General features: G+C 35.3%; 2 protein-coding genes across 3 annotated transcripts; both read right to left on the reverse strand.

Moving 5' to 3' along the window:
* Positions 1-4,729: 4,729 nt before the first annotated feature.
* Positions 4,730-6,621, reverse strand: LOC147935491 (uncharacterized). Of its 2 annotated transcripts, none has more exons than XM_087475639.1 (5): positions 6,238-6,621; positions 5,960-6,096; positions 5,681-5,740; positions 5,352-5,447; positions 4,730-4,944 (listed from the first exon to the last, which is right to left on the reverse strand). In XM_087475639.1, the coding sequence occupies exons 1-5, from the start codon at positions 6,260-6,262 to the stop codon at positions 4,927-4,929; spliced, it is 336 nt and encodes a 111-aa protein (XP_087331765.1). In that variant the 5' UTR covers positions 6,263-6,621; the 3' UTR covers positions 4,730-4,926. The 2 variants fall into 2 exon arrangements, with proteins under 2 accessions (XP_087331765.1, XP_087331766.1); XM_087475640.1 differs by having other exon boundaries at positions 5,960-6,093; positions 6,238-6,315.
* Positions 6,622-18,851: 12,230 nt separating this feature from the next.
* LOC104726246 (uncharacterized) lies at positions 18,852-20,508 on the reverse strand. The gene is made up of 5 exons (XM_087475901.1): positions 20,371-20,508; positions 20,093-20,229; positions 19,814-19,873; positions 19,485-19,580; positions 18,852-19,077 (listed from the first exon to the last, which is right to left on the reverse strand). The coding sequence occupies exons 1-5, from the start codon at positions 20,393-20,395 to the stop codon at positions 19,060-19,062; spliced, it is 336 nt and encodes a 111-aa protein (XP_087332027.1). The 5' UTR covers positions 20,396-20,508; the 3' UTR covers positions 18,852-19,059.
* Positions 20,509-20,990: the final 482 nt, after the last annotated feature.

Below are 20,990 nucleotides of genomic sequence, written 5' to 3' on the forward strand. Positions count from 1 at the left end.
TTCTAAAACAAAAATAATAATGACATATAAACTATTCAATTAACTTTTAAAATTATTTTGGAGTTGATTTAGTATAATAAAGTAAAGATTATTTTGGAGTTGATTTAGTCTATGACGCTTCCGATAACACCAACTAAACAAAAAGTCGTCAAGTTGTTTTCACTAGTAAAATTTTGTGGTATAGTTACAAAAAATTGTGTAGGAATAACTTGTTTTTCGTAGCCAAAAATAAATTGTTACAGAATTGTTACAAAAAAAATTAGTAATTATTTACTCGCCACAAACTGACCCCTTTATCGCAATTTGTCGCAACTTGTTACAGATTAGAGACAGCCGAAATTATCGCCATTTGCCACTAATTGATACAGTTATCTACGCCGGTTTGAGACAATTGCCGTCAAACGTATTAGTAGCAAATGGTTACAAAACGTTACAAATTGTACACCTATTATAACAATAATCAATTGATAGATTTCTAAAGATCTAAAGCCAACAAAAAAATCATCAATTACAAATTCTTTTCCATTAAAGAAAAACATACAAAGTGAACTACAAACATGAACTCTAGAAGAGAACATGTAACCAGCAAACCAAGGCATAAACAAAACACAAAATCATGTCCTAAACTTATCATTCCCACATCCTCTCATGACCAACTGCAAATGCCATGGAGTTATACTCTTCACTTTCAGATATTTGTTTGAGTTTCCAACTAACTCAAGAACCTCTGCAGTCAAGTACTTAAGGATTGAAGCAGCAAACGGCAGCGGTGGCACCAACTCTACCACTTGAGTTGCCTGTGAATACCACCCACTGGAAACTGAAATAAACTGAACTTGACATGCAGAAATTTTCAAAACTTTAGCCTCTAGTATAAGAACAATATCACTAGAAATTTGACCAATATGTAAACAAGTAAACATCAAGAACATCAGACCGCATTGAGAGAAGTTAGTTACCTTTCTTGCAGCCATCAATACTCACCATCTCCAGTTTATCGAGAAACTCAGTCTCACCATAATACAGGACGACTTACAGTCCCAAAAGTAGCAACTTCCTACACCCAAAAACATTTGTAAGAACAGAGTTAAACAACATAGATGGTGAAACAACAGCAAAAATATATATACATGGAAAGAGTAGGGAGTCGTAGAAAACACTTACATGGGGGAGCAATATCGTTATTTTGTTTAGGTTACATCATTCATAAAACTCATAGTTCGAATGAAATTTAAAGTGGTGTGTTTAGAAGAGGAAATGGAGATTACAAATAACAGACTAGAAATGAAACGACCTGATCCGTTTTAAAAAAAAACAAATAATAAATAATAACTACAGCTAGTGGTCCCATATCCACTAGCCATCTAACCACAAACACAACCAACAGCGGAAAACATATACCAATAACCAATAAATAAACCAATCATAATCCAATAACCAATATTAATTCCAAATCATAAACTAATGATTTATACATCATAAAATAGAGAACCAGCAATCCTAAACAACATTCTAGGACTCAAATCTAGCAATCTAACAGAAGCCAGACAACCAAGTGAACCACTAGAACATCCTCCTCTTCATTGCCTTGATTCCACGATTACACTTTGCCTTTACCTGCATCACAAACACAAATTGCAATGCATGAGTATTTTATGAACACTCAGTAAGGCAATCCTCCCATCTATTGGGCTATACACACAAGCAATAGAGACATCTCTAACCATCAATAAACAATCAACAATCAACAATAACAAACCAGGACTCAGCATCGACCGATACCAACATGCATCGACCGACACCAGTTGGAGGTTGCGTCGACCGACGCAAGATCTTCATCGACCGATGAAAGGCTAACTTGCATCGACCAATGCTCCCATTGCATCGACCGACGCATGCTCGACAAAGCACGAAAACCCTAGATTTAACGCGTCGTCCTCGCATTTGCATCGACCGACGCACAGAGTGCATCGACCGATGCAATGCCGAGCATTGATTTCCCCCAAAGCTTCTCGCCGAATTTTTGTTCCTGTAAACACAAAACACAATCCCAAGCCACAAGAAAGCTTCCAATCGTCCCAAATACCAATCTAACAAGTCTAACAACACATAACACGCAAATTAGAGAGATCTCTAGCTTAGATAAGCCATGGTCCTGCACTTACCTTTGCCAAGACGAATCTGAACCTCAAACAAGCAAAACAACGCTCCTAGGAAGCTCCTACAACAATCCCAGCTACAGATCTCTATAGGAACAGCCTCAAATCTCCAGAAAATCTCCAAGAACACCAAAAACACTCTTCTCTCTCAAAAGCGGCCAAAACAACTAATGAGACAAAAGAAACGACTTAAGGGTTTTTCCCCCTTTCCTTTGCCCAAAACGCAGTATTTAACTTAAACTCGTCCGCAGAAAACAACCTTGCATCGACCAATACAATCCTCAAACCGGGATTTCGGTTCGCGGATGTTACAAGAAAGTTAATAATTTTGTGATCGATTTCAGCTTTTAGGACAGTGGAGCTGCTCATAAATGCACCTGGGATGTTCTGTCTTCTCTTAACGCATGTGAGTGAGGGTTAGACTCTTCCCGTGTTTACTGAGAGAGAAACAAATATCTCTTCAACTTTAGCAGCTAAAAACAAACAAGCACAGCTAAACTACAAAGCTTTAGCAAACCTGCAATTTTTTCTTACTTGCCAATTTAAGAAAAGTTTAACAAGAACCAAAAATGAATGTTTATTTTGCCTCTTCTCGTTATAATCATATACACTATTTGCAACAAGGACCAATTATGAATGTTCTGTTCCAACATCCAATGAATTCAGATTATCAGCTATTAGAAACACATGATTTGATAATAGTTTCAATATGAGATTGGAGATAGAGATAAAAGGGATAGGAAATCGAGAAGACAAACAAACCAAAAGTCAACCTCTCAAAAATATCAAAACACAGAATCTTAAAACAGAACGACAAAAATAAACCTAAGTTTGCTGTCTCTATTCAAATTAGCAACCATAGGAATATTCGATGGTTTCCCTTTTTGTTTCGACTTGTGTATTTACTTGGTGGGTACTCCACGTTTAGGTTTCATCGAGTCTGTATATAAACGCCGTAAGGCAGATGTTAATAACACACAATATTCATTCAATCTTTACAGTCAGAAACAAAAAGGTCGATTTCAACACTCGATTTTTCTCTCTGGCGCCGCCATTACTGCCGCCGGTAGAATTGTTTGACAAGTCAGAGTTATAAAAGCCGTGTGACCAACAGTGGTCATTATCTCTCGACGGAATATAATTTTAGAGAATTTATCGGTTTCTTGAGATTAAAAAATGTCGATCTCACTAATGTCAAGGTGGTTAAGCTAGTTAAAAATTTTAACTACGTAAATAGTTAAAGTTCGTTATAAAATGTTTTAATTATTTTCTTTTAAATAATTTTGTTATAGATGAATGCGATTGCAGCTAATCTATGATGGAATCTGGTTGTTGTGGTTGAATTTTTTCATCTCGTAAAGATGGATTCATCGGATTGCTCAAATCCAAGAAAATTTATTCCATCTCATGTGCTTGGTGTGTCCGTTGGTGATTTATCATGATGTATTGTAGAACATACTTTCAAGTACGATTTGGCGGTCGTGGAGTTCGAAGTCAACTACAAGAACCATTCATTTACTGCCACCGAAGAATATCAACAAAGGAATCAAGATTATGAATTTATCATTGGTGCTATTTACAACCAAATTAACACCATCGCCTGACGCGGAAGATAGACATATATGTGTGGTTAGCGATGTAACTGATGGATCGCAACTCTTTTATTTTCATAAAAAGTTTTGGTGTTACACAAAAAGAAAGATATCCCAACAAGAAGATCAGACGACGAAGACGATGAAGGAAAATAACAAATTGAATAATCTGTTAGCGTGTAAGGCTTATCTACGGCAAAAAACAACATATTTTTTTTACTCTTTCGCATATTTTGTTATATTTATATTTTGGTTGTATGGTATGGAGAACTTCACATCGATATATTTGTATTATCGGTTTCAAATTAATAAAGAATGGAGATGTTAAAAAAAAAAAGATGAATGCGATTGACGATGCTAATCATTTGGTCACAAATGATGGAAGCACAAAGCCGTTGAAAGTGGTGGTGTCGAAATCGGACGGTTAAGATGAAAAGAAACGCTTTTCGTGTAAGTGGAGTACTGGAAAAGGTCTTAGGATCGGGTGTGTACGGGATTACCCAATAGATCTGCAGACGTGAGCGCTTGAACAAGTCAACCTTTGTCCAAGTGTGGTCAAAGGAACGAAGGGATTATTTGGCCCAATACCATCGCCAAAGCCCAGTCCAAAGATTCGTGTCTCTCCTACACTCTCTTGCATGGGTCTTCCAAGTCCGAGAAACTAATTTCCCATTTTTTTTCCTTTCCTAATTTAATCAATTTTTCAAATATTTCCTCTCTTTTTTTGCATTGCCATAATGTTGGGTGATTCTTTAATTAGAGTACAACTTGTACTCACTCATTTATAATTCATATAATTTAATTTTACATGTATTTTTTTTTTGAGGTTTGTAACCTTTTTTATTTACTTGTAACATTTGTACTTTCACATCATTATTTTTCAGATGATATAATGTTTTCTTTACTTTACTTGCTTGTAAACAACAGTGGGGAAATACTTTGGTGTTAACGTCATAAATATAATAAAAATGGAAACCCTTTTGAATCATTTTTTATTATTTTTAATCTTAATATATCTTATATTATAAATTAGCATTATATTAATAACAATATAACCTTGATATCTCAAAGCATAAACATGTATTCAAATTGGTGTACACCATGAATCTGTTCCCTTTGTTTCCTTGTCAAGCATTTGTCCACACAAAGAAACACCAAATCAGTTTCTTATGACATCAGTAAACTTGGTTTACCTATATCAATATGATTGGTTCAAAAAATATCAAGCGATTGCAGATGATAAAACTAGTAAATATGTTCCTCCACATGAAGATCAGTAAATACTAAATACCAATAAATAATTGAAACATTAGGTATACTACTGCGGCATGCAATTTCTTCAGATAAGGTATTTAAGAGCAAATGAAACATTTTCTAAGTCCATATTCCTCCTCCTCTATTTAAATACCCCCAACATAACTATTAACATGCAAAAGTTCTTTTATATATCGACAACACGTTCAAGCTCATTTATGTCCTACCTTTTCTACCATACTAACCAACTATGCTCAGAGACTAAGATAGGGAAAATAAGAATATCAATTTATAAACACTGGAAATTTATGTTTGCTATAATATATATATAGTGGTAGAATGTTACATGCAAAAGAAATGCCTTGCTGTTCAAATCTTTGCTCTCCTCCATTAGGTTTTTCATCTTCTCTTCTTGGCCTTGACGAATATCATCTTGTTTTTGCTGTAAATACAGAACAAAATTTCAGTTTTAGGGTCATGAAAACATCCATTATATGCGCAAGACAAACTTCTGTTTTGAGGATTTTTCAGAAGAAGCAAAGCTCATTGACATAATAGTATATTATTTTAGGACAACATAATTACGCATATTATATTTGGTCAATCTATCAACAATTATACAGAATAAAACTTAGAACAGAGAGTACAAGGAAAGACCAGAAACTACACACTTACAAGGATAAAATTTCTCTGATCCAACTTCTGCTGGATTTTGAACAGCTCATATGATAGGTCCTGAAGAATATAAACACGGAGAAATAACAAAATCAATTTAAGATCAAATCCACTCACAATCAACTTGATCATAAAACTATGATACTAGTAAAAATTAATTCATGGAGAATCATTTGATTGAGGATTATAATGTCCACTACTTGATTGAGCATATAGCTAAAGTTCTTAACAAAATTCACATGAAAAGTAAGAGCGAATACAGTTAAACAAGTGGGGAACCTCGTTTAAAGCTTTGGTTATATATGGCGAAGTTTGACTTGAGTCTTCTTCATGATGATTAGGTTTCTTCTTATCAAATACAGATTTGAGTTTTTCCATCATCTTTCTCTTCGTGTTCGGTTTTTTCTTTCCATCTTCTGTCAATGTTAAACCATGTGAAACAAAATTGAGACTTGTACCAAGAAACAAAAGTTAGAAACAAATAAACTAAAAAAACAACATTGATTGTATTTGAAAATTCCAAAGTGAAAACAAAAACCTCCAAGAAGAATTTTTACCAGAAACTATGTTGACACCAGTCATCTTCTTTTGTTTAGACAATGATGAGAGAATCTGAGAATGAGAAAATGAGAGAAATCAATGAAATATAATCTAGGCATTTGTAAGGTTTATATACACAATCTCAGAAGTCGAATTTGGGAAAAGAAAGTGCATGATTTAAAAAAGGCACAAGATAACATATAGGGCACAATTTGAAAGCATATGTAAAGACCACATGTAATCTCTTATTAATATAATCTTGTTATTTTTAAAGAATTTTGCTTATATAAGTTTTTTTTTATGATTGTATATCTTCATTGTTGAGAGACTCATCAATATAATAATTACATTTTGTGTTGTTTAATTTGTGTAGTAATTTAATTTTACTTATTTTAAATTACAAGATTTCATATCTTATTACATTTTCAATATATACAATTTTATCAATTAGTCATATTTGTTTATAAAATCTACAATATTAATTTATATAGTTGTTTATATAAATTATAATAGTATAAATCATATGTTGTAAGATATGATTGTAATAATTATTATATTTTTAACTAATATTAATTAAAAATATTAATCTATAACTTAAAGTCATGCATAATGGAAATTATAAGATATAAAATTTTATTTTATGATTTCTAAAACAAAATAATAATGACATATAAACTATTTAATTAGATTTTTAAATTATTTTGGAGTTGATTTAGTATAATAAAGTAAATAATTATTTAGAAAGGGAGGCATGTGTCATATACTCTTAGTCTCTTATGTGACACCCACAAGAGATTGGTAAGAATTTCTCAAAATAATATTGGATCCCACTTTATATGTTTTATGCATGCTAATTAATTAAAGTCACTAATCCTATCCTATCTTATGTGCTCTTTTTTTAATTTAGACCGCCACGTGATTATTTTCTCATGGGTCTTTTCAAGCAAGTATTACGTCCAATTTTTTTTTTCTCCACCAATTTTTTTTGGTCGTCTCAACAATTCATTCAGTTAAAATAGGTAACCAATCAAATTATAAAAATTAATACAACTCATCATTTTTCTCCAGTAATAATCCTCAGTTACACGTCACTTTATTTTAGGTTTTTTCATTTCTTATGTTAATATTGATTAAAAAGCATAAAAAGGTAAATGTTACAAAGCCTCTATAGGGAATAGAAGACAGCGTTGAAACCTAGGAAGCACGAAAGCGTGGAAGGAGATGTGTTTCTCGCTCTGAAATCGGAAGCGCTGAGAATCGCTCGGAAGCTTCTCGGAAACGTGATTCCTAAATTATGGTTTTTTGAAGCGCGATGGAATCACACGTTTCAGAGTTGGAAGCGTTGGTGTTATCGAAAGCGTCATGGACTCGAGGTGTTCAATCGGAGAAGATGAAACAAAAAGTCATCAAGTTGTTTTCACTAGTAAAATTTTGTTGTATAATTACAAAAATTTTGTAGGAATAACTTGTTTTTCGTAGCCAAAAATAAATTGTTACAGAATTGTTACAAAAAAAATTTGTAATTATTTGCTCGCCACAAACTGACCCCTTTATCGCAATTTGTCGCAACTTGTTACAGATTATAGACAGCCGAAATTATCGCCATTTGCCACTAATTGATACAGTTATCTACGCCGGTTTGAGACAATTGTCGTCAAACGTATTAGTAGCAAATGGTTACAAAACGTTACAAATTGTACACCTATTATAACAATAATCAATTGATAGATTTCTAAAGATCTAAAGCCAACAAAAAAATCATAAATTACAAATTCTTTTCCATTAAAGAAAAACATACAAAGTGAACTACAAACATGAACTCTAGAAGAGAACATGTAACCAGCAAACCAAGGCATAAACAAAACACAAAATCATGTCCTAAACTTATCATTCCCACATCCTCTCATGACCAACTGCAAATGCCATGGAGTTATACTCTTCACTTTCAGATATTTGTTTGCGTTTCCAACTAACTCAAGAACCTCTGCAGTCAAGTACTTAAGGATTGAAGCAGCAAACGGCAGCGGTGGCACCAACTCTACCACTTGAGTTGCCTGTGAATACCACCCACTGGAAACTGAAATAAACTGAACTTGACATGCAGAAATTTTCAAAATTTTAGCCTCTAGTATAAGAACAATATCACTAGAAATTTGACCAATATTTAAACAAGTAAACATCAAGAACATCAGACCGCATTAAGAGAAGTTAGTTACCTTTCTTGCAGCCATCAATACTCACCATCTCCAGTTTATCGAGAAACTCAGTCTCACCATAATACAGGACGACTTACAGTCCCAAAAGTAGCAACTTCCTACACCCAAAAATATTTGTAAGAACAGAGTTAAACAACATAGATGGTGAAACAACAGCAAAAATATATATACATGGAAAGAGTAGAGAGTCGTAGAAAACACTTACATGGGGGAGCAATATCGTTATTTTGTTTAGGTTACATCATTCATAAAACTCATAGTTCGAATGAAATTTAAAGAGGTGTGTTTAGAAGAGGAAATGGACATTACAAATAACAGACTAGAAAGTTAATAACTTTGTGATTGATTTCAGCTTTTAGGACAGTGGAGCTGCTCATAAACGTACTTGGGATGCTTTGTCTTCTCTTAACGCATGTGAGAGAGGCTTAGACTCTTCCCGTGTTTACTGAGAGAGAAACAGATATCTCTTCAACTTTAGCAGCTAAAAACAAACAAGCACAGCTAAACTACAAAGCTTTAGCAGACCTGCAAATTTTTCTTACTTGCCAATTTAAGAAAAGTTTAACAAGAACCAAAAATGAATGTTTATTTTGCCTCTTCTCGTTATAATCATATACACTATTTGCAACAAATACCAATTTTAGACAAACAAACCAAAAGTCAACTGATAACATCATTATTTTACCCATTTTAGCTATAGTTTTAGTATGCATTTAGGAAGAGTTTAGTAAGATTTCAAGGCTTTATTGTCTATTATCAAGTATTTTAGGTTTCAAGAAGGTGTTACAGGTTTTATAGCAAAAAGGACCAAAAGACAAGGAAAATACGTTTTAGGAAAGTTTCAGAGCTTTACAGTACGGGCAATGTTTGAAGCACTTCCAGAACTCAAATTTCGACGTACTTGGTGTCTATTGAACGCTAAAAGAGTCATCTTTCTCCTCGAAGTATCATCATGTCAATCTATGTACTGATCAGAAAGTTATACCCGATTTAACGAGACGTATTACAAACCAACGTAAGGAGAACCATCAAGCCAATGGGCTTTTTATTGAAGGCCTGACCAGCGACCACCATGGCGGCCCAGTCCAAGCCTTCACCACGTTCTAGAAGCTTCCTACACCGCCCCTTGCCATGCATTTAAGAAGAAAAGACGTTTCTACCCTGACAAAACCCTATAAATACTCTCCTAAGCCCTAGGGTTTAGGGTGTGCCTTGAAAGTGCCTCAAAGCAGCCCCTAGGAGCCGACGACCAGAGAAGAAGCCACGAACAGAGCCCTCTCTCGTTCCATCTTTTGAAGCTTTGAAGATCCACCAACTCTTTCTATTCTATTTCTTTTGTTCTTTGTTTCTAAGGGAAGAAGATCCTACAACCTTGTTTGACAATCATTGAAGTAATATCTAAATCCTTTTTCTCTATTTATTCTTTTATGTTTATGAATTATTTAAAGCTTGCTTTGATGATTCCCTTAAACATGCTCGAGTAGTTTTCTAGTTGGGTTTAAAGGGATAATCAAAGGGGGGAGATGATCTTAGTTTAGGTGGCAATTTTTAGGGTTTGTTAGATTTAAATTCCTGTTTATTCTATGCTTTAATTCTAAGTCTTTGCTTAATGCTTTAAGTTAGCCTCATGAACTAACTATGATCTAAAGTGTGTGTGCTTTGCCAAAAGCTTGCATGTGTGCTTGACCTAGCTTAGATGTGTGGGGAGACATATGAAGCACATACCCCTTACCTATGGAATTCCATGGATTAGAATCGAACCTGTTTTAAATGCTTTGATTTATGCGTCGTTGCATGCGACTGTTGAGTAACGGAGTGTAGAGATCTTTGACGGTTAGCTTGAGAACTTTAAGTTAGCGTTTCATTAGTGTTTCGCAGTCCGAGTTTTAGATAAACAAACTAACCCTAAAATTTCCTACATAGATAGATCATTGAACCCCTGCGATTCCCCATGATGCCAACGCTAGTTTTATTATTTTTATTTGCATTTTATTTACGTTTATTTGTTTGCTACAACCGTGACACCCAAAACCTCCTTTTTATTGAGTCATAGCCTTACTTACTTCGGTTGGATTCCGTTGAACAACAACTCTCTCTCTCTGTAGGATCGATCCTTAAATACTACTACCGATTAGCTGTGCACTTGCAGCCATTGTGTGGTCTTTTTAAGGTAAAATATTGAAGTGAAAAACCACGCACATCAAAGCTCTTTGGCGCCGTTGCTGGGGAGAGATTGTTTGTTTACAAGAGTCTAGGAACTAGAGTAACGTCTAGGACACCTTGCTTTTAATTTTTCTTTTTGTTTTTCATTGTTTCAGGAGACCTTGAGGATGAACCTCGACGCTCTGCCAGGAGATTTTGAGAATCTCACAATTGCTGAACTCATGTCACGCTACCGAGCCATGGACGGAGACTCATCCTGTCTGCAAGCCTACTCGCTGCAAAGTACAAGCATTGGTCACTCTCGACCAACCATTGTACCATCACTTAGGCGACCTTGTCGCAGTTCTTTCACTCGACCATCTGGAGGCCGAGCACTTATGGGACCTGCTTACTGCCCAGCTGCCCATTCGTACATTCCATACCACACGGACGTGCCATGCTTCGCAACGGACCAACACCTTGATCCGCAAGAAGTCATGAATGTCGATGTCAATGAAAACTTTTTCTATGACAATCGAAAACCAATCACTTCAAGGAGATCTTACAATGAAGACAAGATCATGAAGATGATGGATGAACTCATATCAAGTCAAGAGGAGGCTGATAAAGTTCTAAATGCTAAGTTGGATAAGATGAGCATTGAGTTTGGAGCTAAACTCGAGACTATTACCAAGGACGTTACACGCTTGGAGGGACGAATCAATGATGTCAACAATCAAGTCTTAAACAACATGGAGTATATTGATGATGACAGGACGAAGATTATCAATATGGGTTACACCATTGACACCATCGAGAGCCGCCTAGAATGGAAGGTTGAGGCCTTACAAACCTTATTCAACAACTCGGACGAACGCAACAACTGGAGTTATGATCAAGTCTTTAAATATACATAAGCGGAAGAAGAATATGGAGCCTCACTTGAGTACCCAACTGATCCTAACGAGTCCAAGGAGTGGACTAGAGAAAAAGATTACCCAACCGATGAAGAAGAAGCTTATTTCAAGGAGAGAGCTATAGAATATGAAGATTTGCCAAGAGAGAATGATGAGCCTTATGATCTATCATCTACTAAAGAAGATGGAGAAGAAGAGCTCAAAGATTTCTACTTTTGCATGACATATCAGTTCCCTAATGAAGAAGTTGCCGAAAACAACAATTATCGACGATAATAACACCAAGAGGAAGCTCTCTACCGAGGTAACCCTAGAACTCCACCACCTCCAGCACCATTTGAAGTTTATGAATATTGGGAACCTGTCCCAAGTCACCGGCCAAGCCGTTTTCAAAGACCTTATCCAAGGAGAGCCGGAGCCAATATAAACCATTCATACCGAGATCCTTTCCGACTTTCACACAAAGTATACCAAGACAACTATCATGAGTCTACACAACAAAAAGCTGAAGAAGAGATGATGTTGAACTTTATAAGTCGTATGACAGACTCTCTAGATGAGACTGTGAAGATGCTACATGGAAATCTCGACAAAGTCCAATCTAATCTTTTGGGAAAAATCGATGATATTGCTGTTAGAGTTAGAAGCATAGAAGAGCAAAGATCTAAAGATGCTGAAGCCATGGAGAGGAAGCTCCATTGTCTTGAAGAAGAGAAAGTTCAAAAATCAAAGGAGCTAAGAGAAAACGCTAAGGAGATTAGCGATTGAAACATGAGGATGAATACCTTGGAGAGTCGTTGCCTTAGCAATTCTGAAACCATTCTTAACAAGACCCTCAACCTGTGCAGCCATATGGAGAAGTATGAAGATAGAGCTAAGAAAACCGAAACCAAAGTAGAAGAGTTTAGTAACCGATTCAATACCTTGGGAGACACTCTAACCGAAGAGTTCACTAGTCTTCTTGTTCCACTACTTGAGTCTAACCTTGGAGCTAAGCAAGTTGCCATTGAAAGGAGAATCAATTCTCTTGAGGAGAATCTAGAGAGCTCAATTTCGTGTGTTTCTGGACACACCAAAGAAGAAATCTCGATCGATGGAGAGGAAGAAGTAAGAAAAAAGGAAATTCTTAAAAGGAAAACATTCATGTTTCCTTTTAGGAAAAGAAATTCTTGGCCCTATAAAACCGAAGGAAAACCCTACTCCTCCTCTACAAGACCACGACTTGGAAGCTGCTCAAGCCACCGAAGAACCAAAAAATAGTTTTTGAGAGATAAGCCAAAAGTGCCGATGGAGACCAAGAACCCTACACTCGATTTGCAAGAGATTTCTAGAGAAGAAGAAGTTTCGATCCTTACCAAGGATTGTTTTGCTGTAACAAATCTTGATGCCTTACCACCCCTAGAAGGTCAAGGAGAAGAAGAATCAACGCCCCAAGTCGTTTGTAACACCATTACAACCTTCAAAGGAGTCCAACCTTTGCAAGAACTTGAAGAAGGGGAGATTTATGAAGAAGAAGATGAGCCATTCAAGGGAACACAGTTCCAATATGAACCACGTTGTCTCACCCTCTTGAAAAACCGTTGGTACCCACGCATGATAAGCCTAAGAGATCTAGGCGATTTCAATCGAGCTGTAGGAAGACTTCCCCAAGGTACCACTTTTGAAAAAGCTTGTTCTATTTATCATATTGACCGGTTCTTTATTGAGAGTTGTGAGTCAAGGAAAGAGATGAAGAAGCTATATGATCAAGCCTTACACTACCCACGGCCGTTCAACACACTGCAAAAAGTGGAGAGCCCTGACCGATTCCTTATCACTTGTTCTATCAATGGAGTTAAATTTGAAGATGCATTATGTGATTCCGGTTCATGTATCAACATCATGTCAACCGATGCTGCAAGGAAGATTAGCTTGAGACACTTACAACCCTCGGACATACGCATAGGACTCGCCAACTCCTCATTCACAATACCCGAAGGAATGGTCCGAGACATTCATGTGAGAGTTGGAATCGGCAATGTTCCAACTGATTTTCAAGTTATCAATGCTGAGAAAGGAAGGTTTACACCACTTATCCTTGGAGGAGCATTCCTAGCCACAGCCGGAGCCGTCATGGACTGGCCTAACCGAAGAATGACTCTCACCAACATCAATAGAGACATTTTCTATGAGGCTAAACCATTCAACCCACCTACTCGACGGTGTAGAGAAGAAGATTATGCAAGAGAGCCACCTGATGCCTACATTGGAGGAAGATCCAAGAGAGCTTGTCTAAGGACAACCGACTCTCCTCACCCTGCTTGAGAAAGCAACTAACGTCGAGCCAACGACGTTAAACAAGAGCGCTTCTTGGGAGGCAACCCATGTCTAGTAAGTTTTTATTTTAGGATTTATTTTCTTTTACTATTGATATTTTTGCATTTTAGTTTCAGGTTTATATAAAAAAAAAAGAACACAAAAAAAATAGAAAACAGAAAAGCCAAAAAAAAAGAAGGAAGAAGAAGAACCATAGCTTGGCAACATACCATGCCTAGTGGCAAGTACCACCTACTGACCGGCCATGTTCACCGTGACCAAAGCAAGCCGAAGGCGATGGATCAATTACAATCCTCATGTGATCGATGCCGAGAATCCCCACCAGCCATACCAACCGTAGCCAATGCCATGTCTTATGTACCATGTCTTACGTACCGCGTCCGCGTACCATGTACCATGTACCATGTACTATGTACTCCGTACCCTGCACCATGAACGACGTCCCATGTACCATGTCCTGCGTAACATGTACCATGCCCACCGTACCAGCTGCTGCTGTCCGCGACCGTTCATCCGTGTACCGCGAGACAAATCTGAACCACCACCATCCTACCACCTACCATCACCATTATTTTATTTAGGTATGTTTTTGTTATTTTTATTTTCTTATTATTATTGATGGTTTTAGGTTTTTGTTTCAAGGAGAATGCATTTAGAGATCTATCAAACATAATTCGATTGGACTTAGCCTAGTTCATACTCGATGTCAAGCAACCAAAGGAAGTACAAACGGTTAGTCACCACATTTTCATTCCACAGCCGACCCTAAAACAAATTTTTGGGCAACCATAAAATGTCTAAGAGTCGACACAACATCATTTCATCAAGGTGACATTGTTCTTAAACCCTACACTTTTCCTTATGATTTTTAATCCTCATCTCTTTCTTTTTTCCCACCGAGGACGGTGTGATTTAAGTCTGGGGGGAAGGATGTTCCATCCTATACTAATGCTACTTTCTATTTTGTTGACTTGAGACCTTTTTCCACTTTTTACATCAATAATTTTGAAGTTTTTATCGAGTCACATTTTTTTTTATTGAGTCAAAACTAGTAGGGGATTATGATCTTATTCTAACGGTTCATTTGATTTGGATTAACACTCTTATGACTCTTGATTATGCTTGACAACAGAACCAAAGTTTGGAAAGACTGTGAGCCGACTCAACAATCCTCAAAGTCCCTATTCGATGGATATTTAGATGATCTAACGTTGTCTCTAACTTTTATAGGACCTAAACCGGATTTAATTTTCAAGCCCTGAGAATTGGTATATATTGGACTAGATCTCTACATTCAAGCCACACAAGACATTGCACTTCTTCAAGAGTATGTTCCCCTCTCTCTTCCCTTCAATACTAAAAATAAAAAATAAATAAATAAAACAAAAGAAAAAAAAAAAGAATAAAAGATTGAGATGATTTTGATCAATTACCGATGACCCCGGTATTCGCTTACACCTTTGCTTAAAAAAAAAAGAAAAGAAAAAAATTGTGGGATAAAGGAGCGTTGATGATTCTCATGGTGGATTACAAATGGAAGTTCCTAATGTCGAGGCGAAGAACAGTGCAAAGACAATATCCCCAAAAATAAGAGTATTTTCAAAACCTCTTTTCATGATTTATTCTGATTATTTGCTTGAGGACAAGCAAAGTCTAAGTCTGCGGGAGTTGATAACATCATTATTTTACCCATTTTAGCTATAGTTTTAGTATGCATTTGAGAAGAGTTTAGTATGATTTCAAGGCTTTATTGTCTATTATCAAGTATTTTAGGTTTTAAGAAGGTGTTACAGGTTTTATAGTAAAAAGGACCAAAAGACAAGGAAAATACGTTTTAGGAAAGTTTCAGAGCTTTACAGTACGGGCAACGTTTGAAGAACTTCCAGAACTCATATTTCGACGTACTTGGTGTCTATAGAAAGCTAAAAGAGTCATATTTCTCCTAAAAGTGGAATCAAGTCAATCCATTCATTCATCAGAAAGTTATGCCCGATTTACCGAGACGTATTACAAACCGACGTAAGGAGAACCATCAAGTCAATGGGATTTTTATTGAAGGCCTGACCAGCGACCACCACGGCGGCCCAGTCCAAGCCTTCACCACGTTCTAGAAGCTTCCTACGCCGCCCCTTGCCAAGCACTTAAGAATAAAAGACGTTTCTACCTTTACAAAATCCTAAACCTAGACAAAACCCTATAAATACTCTTCTAAGCCCTGGGGTTTAGGGTGTGCCTTGAAAGTGCCTCAAAGCAGCCCCTAGGAGTCGACGACCAGAGAAGAAGCCACGAACAGAGCCCTCTCTCGTTCCATCTTTTGAAGCTTTGAAGATCCACCAACTCTTTCTATTCTATTTCTTTGGTTCTTTGTTTCTAAGGGAAGAAGATCCTACAACTTTGTTTGACAATCATTGAAGTAATATCTAAATTTCTTTTCTCTATTTATTTTTTTATGTTTATGAATTATTTAAAACTTGCTTTGATGATTCCCTTAAACATGCTAGAGTAGTTTTCTAGTTGAGTTTAAAGGGATAATCAAAGAGGAGAGATGATCCTAGTTTAGGTGGCAATTTTTAGGGTTTGTTAGATTTAAATTCCTGTTTATTCTATGCTTTAATTCTAAGTCTTTGCTTAATATTTTAAGTTAGCCTCATGAACTAACTATGATCTAAAGTGTGTGTGCTTTGCCAAAAGCTTGCATGTGTGCTTGACCTAGCTTAGATGTGTGGGGAGACATAGGAAGCACATACCCCTTACCTATGGAATTCCATGGATTAGAATCGTACCTGTTTTAAATGCTTTGCTCTATGCGTTGTTGCCTACGACAGTTGAGTAACGGAGTGTAGAGATCTTTGACGGTTAGCTTGAGAACTTTATGTTAGCGGTTCATTAGTGTTTCGTAGTCCGAGTTTTAGATAAACAAACTAACCCTAAATTTTCCTAGATAGATAGATCATTGAACCCCTGCGATTCCCCTTGATGCCCAACGCTAGTTTTATTATTTTTATTTGCATTTTATTTACGTTTATTTGCTTGCTACAACCGTGACACCCAAAACCTCCTTTTTATTGAGTCCTAGCCTTACTTACTTCCGTTGGATTCCGTTGAACAACAACTCTCTCTCTGTGGGATCGATCCTTAAATACTACTACCGATTAGCTGTGCACTTGCAGCCATTGTGTGGTCTTTTTAAGGTAAAAGATTGAAGTGAAAAACCACGCACATCATCAACCTCTCAAAAATATCAAAACACAGAATCTTAAAACAGAAAGACAAAAATAAACCTAAGTTTGTTGTCTCTATTCAAATTAGCAACCATAGGAATATTCGATGGTTTCCCTTTTTGTTTCGACTTGTGTATTTACTTGGTGGGTACTCCACGTTTAGGTTTCATCGAGTCTGTATATAAACGCCGTAAGGCAGATGTTAATAACACACAATATTCATTCAATCTTTACAGTCAGAAACAAAAAGGTCGATTTCAACACTCGATTTTTCTCTCTGGCGCCGCCATTACTGCCGCCGGTAGAATTGTTTGACAAGTCAGAGTTATAAAAGCCGTGTGACCAACAGTGGTCATTATCTCCCGACGGAATATAATTTTAGAGAATTTATCGGTTTCTTGAGATTAAAAAATGTGGATCTCACTAATGTCAAGGTGGTTAAGCTAGTTAAAAATTTTAACTACGTAAATAGTTAAAGTTCGTTATAAAATGTTTTAATTATTTTCTTTTAAATAATTTTGTTATAGATGAATGCGATTGCAACTAATCTATGATGGAATCTGGTTGTTGTGGTTGAATTTTTTCATCTCGTAAAGATGGATTCATCGGATTGCTCAAATCCAAGAAAATTTATTCCATCTCATGTGCTTGGTGTGTCCGTTGGTGATTTTTCATGATGTATTGTAGAACATACTTTCAAGTACGATTTGGCGGTCATGGAGTTCGAAGTCAACTACAAGAACCATTCATTTACTGCCATCGAAGAATATCAACAAAGGAATCAAGATTATGAATTTATCATTGGTGCTATTTACAACCAAATTAACACCATCGCCTGACGCGGAAGATGGACATATATGTGTGGTTAGCGATGTAACTGATGGATCGCAACTCTTTTATTTTCATAAAAAGTTTTGGTGTTACACAAAAAGAAAGATATCCCAACAAGAAGATCAGACGACGAAGACGATAAAGGAAAATAACAGATTGAATAATCTGTTAGCGTGTAAGGCTTATCTACGGCAAAAAACAACATATTTTTTTTACTCTTTCGCATATTTTGTTATACTTATATTTTGGTTGTATGGTATGGAGAGCTTCACATCGATATATTTGTATTATCGGTTTCAAATTAATAAAGAATGCAGATGTTAAAAAAAAAAAAAGATGAATGCGATTGACGATGCTAATCATTTGGTCACAAATGATGGAAGCACAAAGCCGTTGAAAGTGGTGGTGTCGAAATCGGACGGTTAAGATGAAAAGAAACGCTTTTCGTGTAAGTGGAGTACTGGAAAAGGTCTTAGGATCGGGTGTGTACGGGATTACCCAATAGATCTGCAGACGTGAGCGCTTGAACAAGTCAACCTTTGTCCAAGTGTGGTCAAAGGAACGAAGGGATTATTTGGCCCAATACCATCGCCAAAGCCCAGTCCAAAGATTCGTGTCTCTCCTACACTCTCTTGCATGGGTCTTCCAAGTGCGAGAAACTAATTTCCCATTTTTTTTCCTTTCCTAATTTAATCAATTTTTCAAATATTTCCTCTCTTTTTTTGCATTGCCATAATGTTGGGTGATTCTTTAATTAGAGTACAACTTGTACTCACTCATTTATAATTCGTATAATTTAATTTTACATGTATATTTTTTTTTTGAGGTTCGTAACCTTTTTTATTTACTTGTAACATTTGTACTTTCACATCATTATTTTTCAGATGATATAATGTTAATGTGTACAATTTAATGGTTTTCTTTACTTTACTTGATTGTAAACAACAATGGGGAAATACTTTGGTGTTAACGTCATAAACGTAATAAAAATGGAAACCCTTTTGAATTATTTTTTATTATTTTTAATCTTAATGTATCTTATATTATAAATTAGCATTATATTAATAACAATATAAACTTGATATCTAAAAGCATAAACATGTATTCAAATTGGTGTACACCATGAATCTGTTCCCTTTGTTTCCTTGTCAAGCATTTGTCCACACAAAGAAACACCAAATCAGTTTCTTATGACATCAGTAAACTTGGTTTACCTATATCAATATGATTGGTTCAAAAAATATCAAGCGATTGCAGATGATAAAACTAGTAAATATGTTCCTCCACATGAAGATCAGTAAATACTAAATACCAATAAATAATTGAAACATTAGGTATACTACTGCGGCATGCAATTTCTTCAGATAAGGTATTTAAGAGCAAATGAAACATTTTCTAAGTCCATATTCCTCCTCCTCTATTTAAATACCCCCAACATAACCATTAACATGCAAAAGTTCTTTTATATATCGACAACACGTTCAAGCTCATTCATGTCCTACCTTTTCTACCATGCTAACCAACTATGCTCAGAGACTAAGATAGAGAAAATAAGAATATCAATTTATAAACACTGGGAATTTATGTTTGCTATAATATATATATAGTGGTAGAATGTTACATGCAAAAGAAATGTCGTGCTGTTCAAATCTTTGCTCTCCTCCATTAGGTTTTTCATCTTCTCTTCTTGGCCTTGACGAATATCATCTTGTTTTTGCTGTAAATACAGAACAAAAGTTCAGTTTTAGGGTCATGAAAATATCCATTATATGCGCAAGACAAACTTCTGTTTTGAGGATTTTTCAGAAGAAGCAAAGCTCATTAACATAATAGTATATTATTTTAGGACAACATAATTACGCATATTATATTTGGTCAATCTATCAGCAATTATACAGAATAAAACTTAGAACAGAGAGTACAAGGAAAGACCAGAAACTACATACTTACAAGGATAAAATTTCTCTGATCCAACTTCTGCTGGATTTTGAACAGCTCATATGATAGGTCCTGAAGATTATAAATACGGAGAAATAACAAAATCAATTTAAGATCAAATCCACTCACAATCAACTTGATCATAAAACTATGATACTAGTAAAAATAAATTCATGGAGAATCATTTGATTGGGGATTAGAATGTCCACTACTTGATTGAGCATATAGCTAAAGTTCTTAACAAAATTCACATGAAAAGTAAGAGCGAATACAGTTAAACAAGTGGGGAACCTCGTTTAAAGCTTTGGTTATATTTGGCGAAGTTTGACTTGAGTCTTCTTCATGATGATTAGGTTTCTTCTTATCAAATACAGATTTGAGTTTTTCCATCGTCTTTCTCTTTGTGTTCGGTTTTTTCTTTCCATCTTCTGTCAATGTTAAACCATGTGAAACAAAATTGAGACTTGTACCAAGAAACAAAAGTTAGAAACAAAGAAACTAAAAAAACAACATTGATTGTATTTGAAAATTCCAAAGTGAAAACAAAAACCTCCAAGAAGAATTTTTACCAGAAACTATGTTGACACCAATCATCTTCTTTTGCTTAGACAATGATGAGAGAATCAGAGAATGAGAGAATGAGAGAAATCAATGAAATATAATCTAGGCATTTGTAAGGTTTATATACACAATCTCAGAAGTCGAATTTGGGAAAAGAAAGTGCATGATTTAAAAAAGGCACAAGATAACATATAGGGCACAATTTGAAAACATATGTAAAGACCACATGTAATCTCTTATTAATATAATCTTGTTATTTTTAAAGAATTTTGCTTATATAAGTTTTTTTTTATGATTGTCTATCTTCATTGTTGAGAGACTCATCAATATAATAATTACATTTTGTGTTGTTTAATTTGTGTAGTAATTTAATTTTACTTATTTTAAATTACAAGATTTCATATCTTATTACATTTTCAATATATACAATTTTATCAATTAGTCATATTTGTTTATAAAATCTACAATATTAATTTATATAGTTGTTTATATAAATTATAATAGTATAAATCATATGTTGTAAGATATGATTGTAATAATTATTATATTTTTAACTAATATTAATTAAAAATATTAATCTATAACTTAAAGTCATGCATAATGGAAATTATAAGATATAAAATTTTAT

This window comes from Camelina sativa, chromosome 11 (assembly GCF_030686135.1).
Source record: "Camelina sativa cultivar CO46 ecotype springtype chromosome 11, ASM3068613v1".
Classification (NCBI taxonomy): domain Eukaryota; kingdom Viridiplantae; phylum Streptophyta; class Magnoliopsida; order Brassicales; family Brassicaceae; genus Camelina; species Camelina sativa.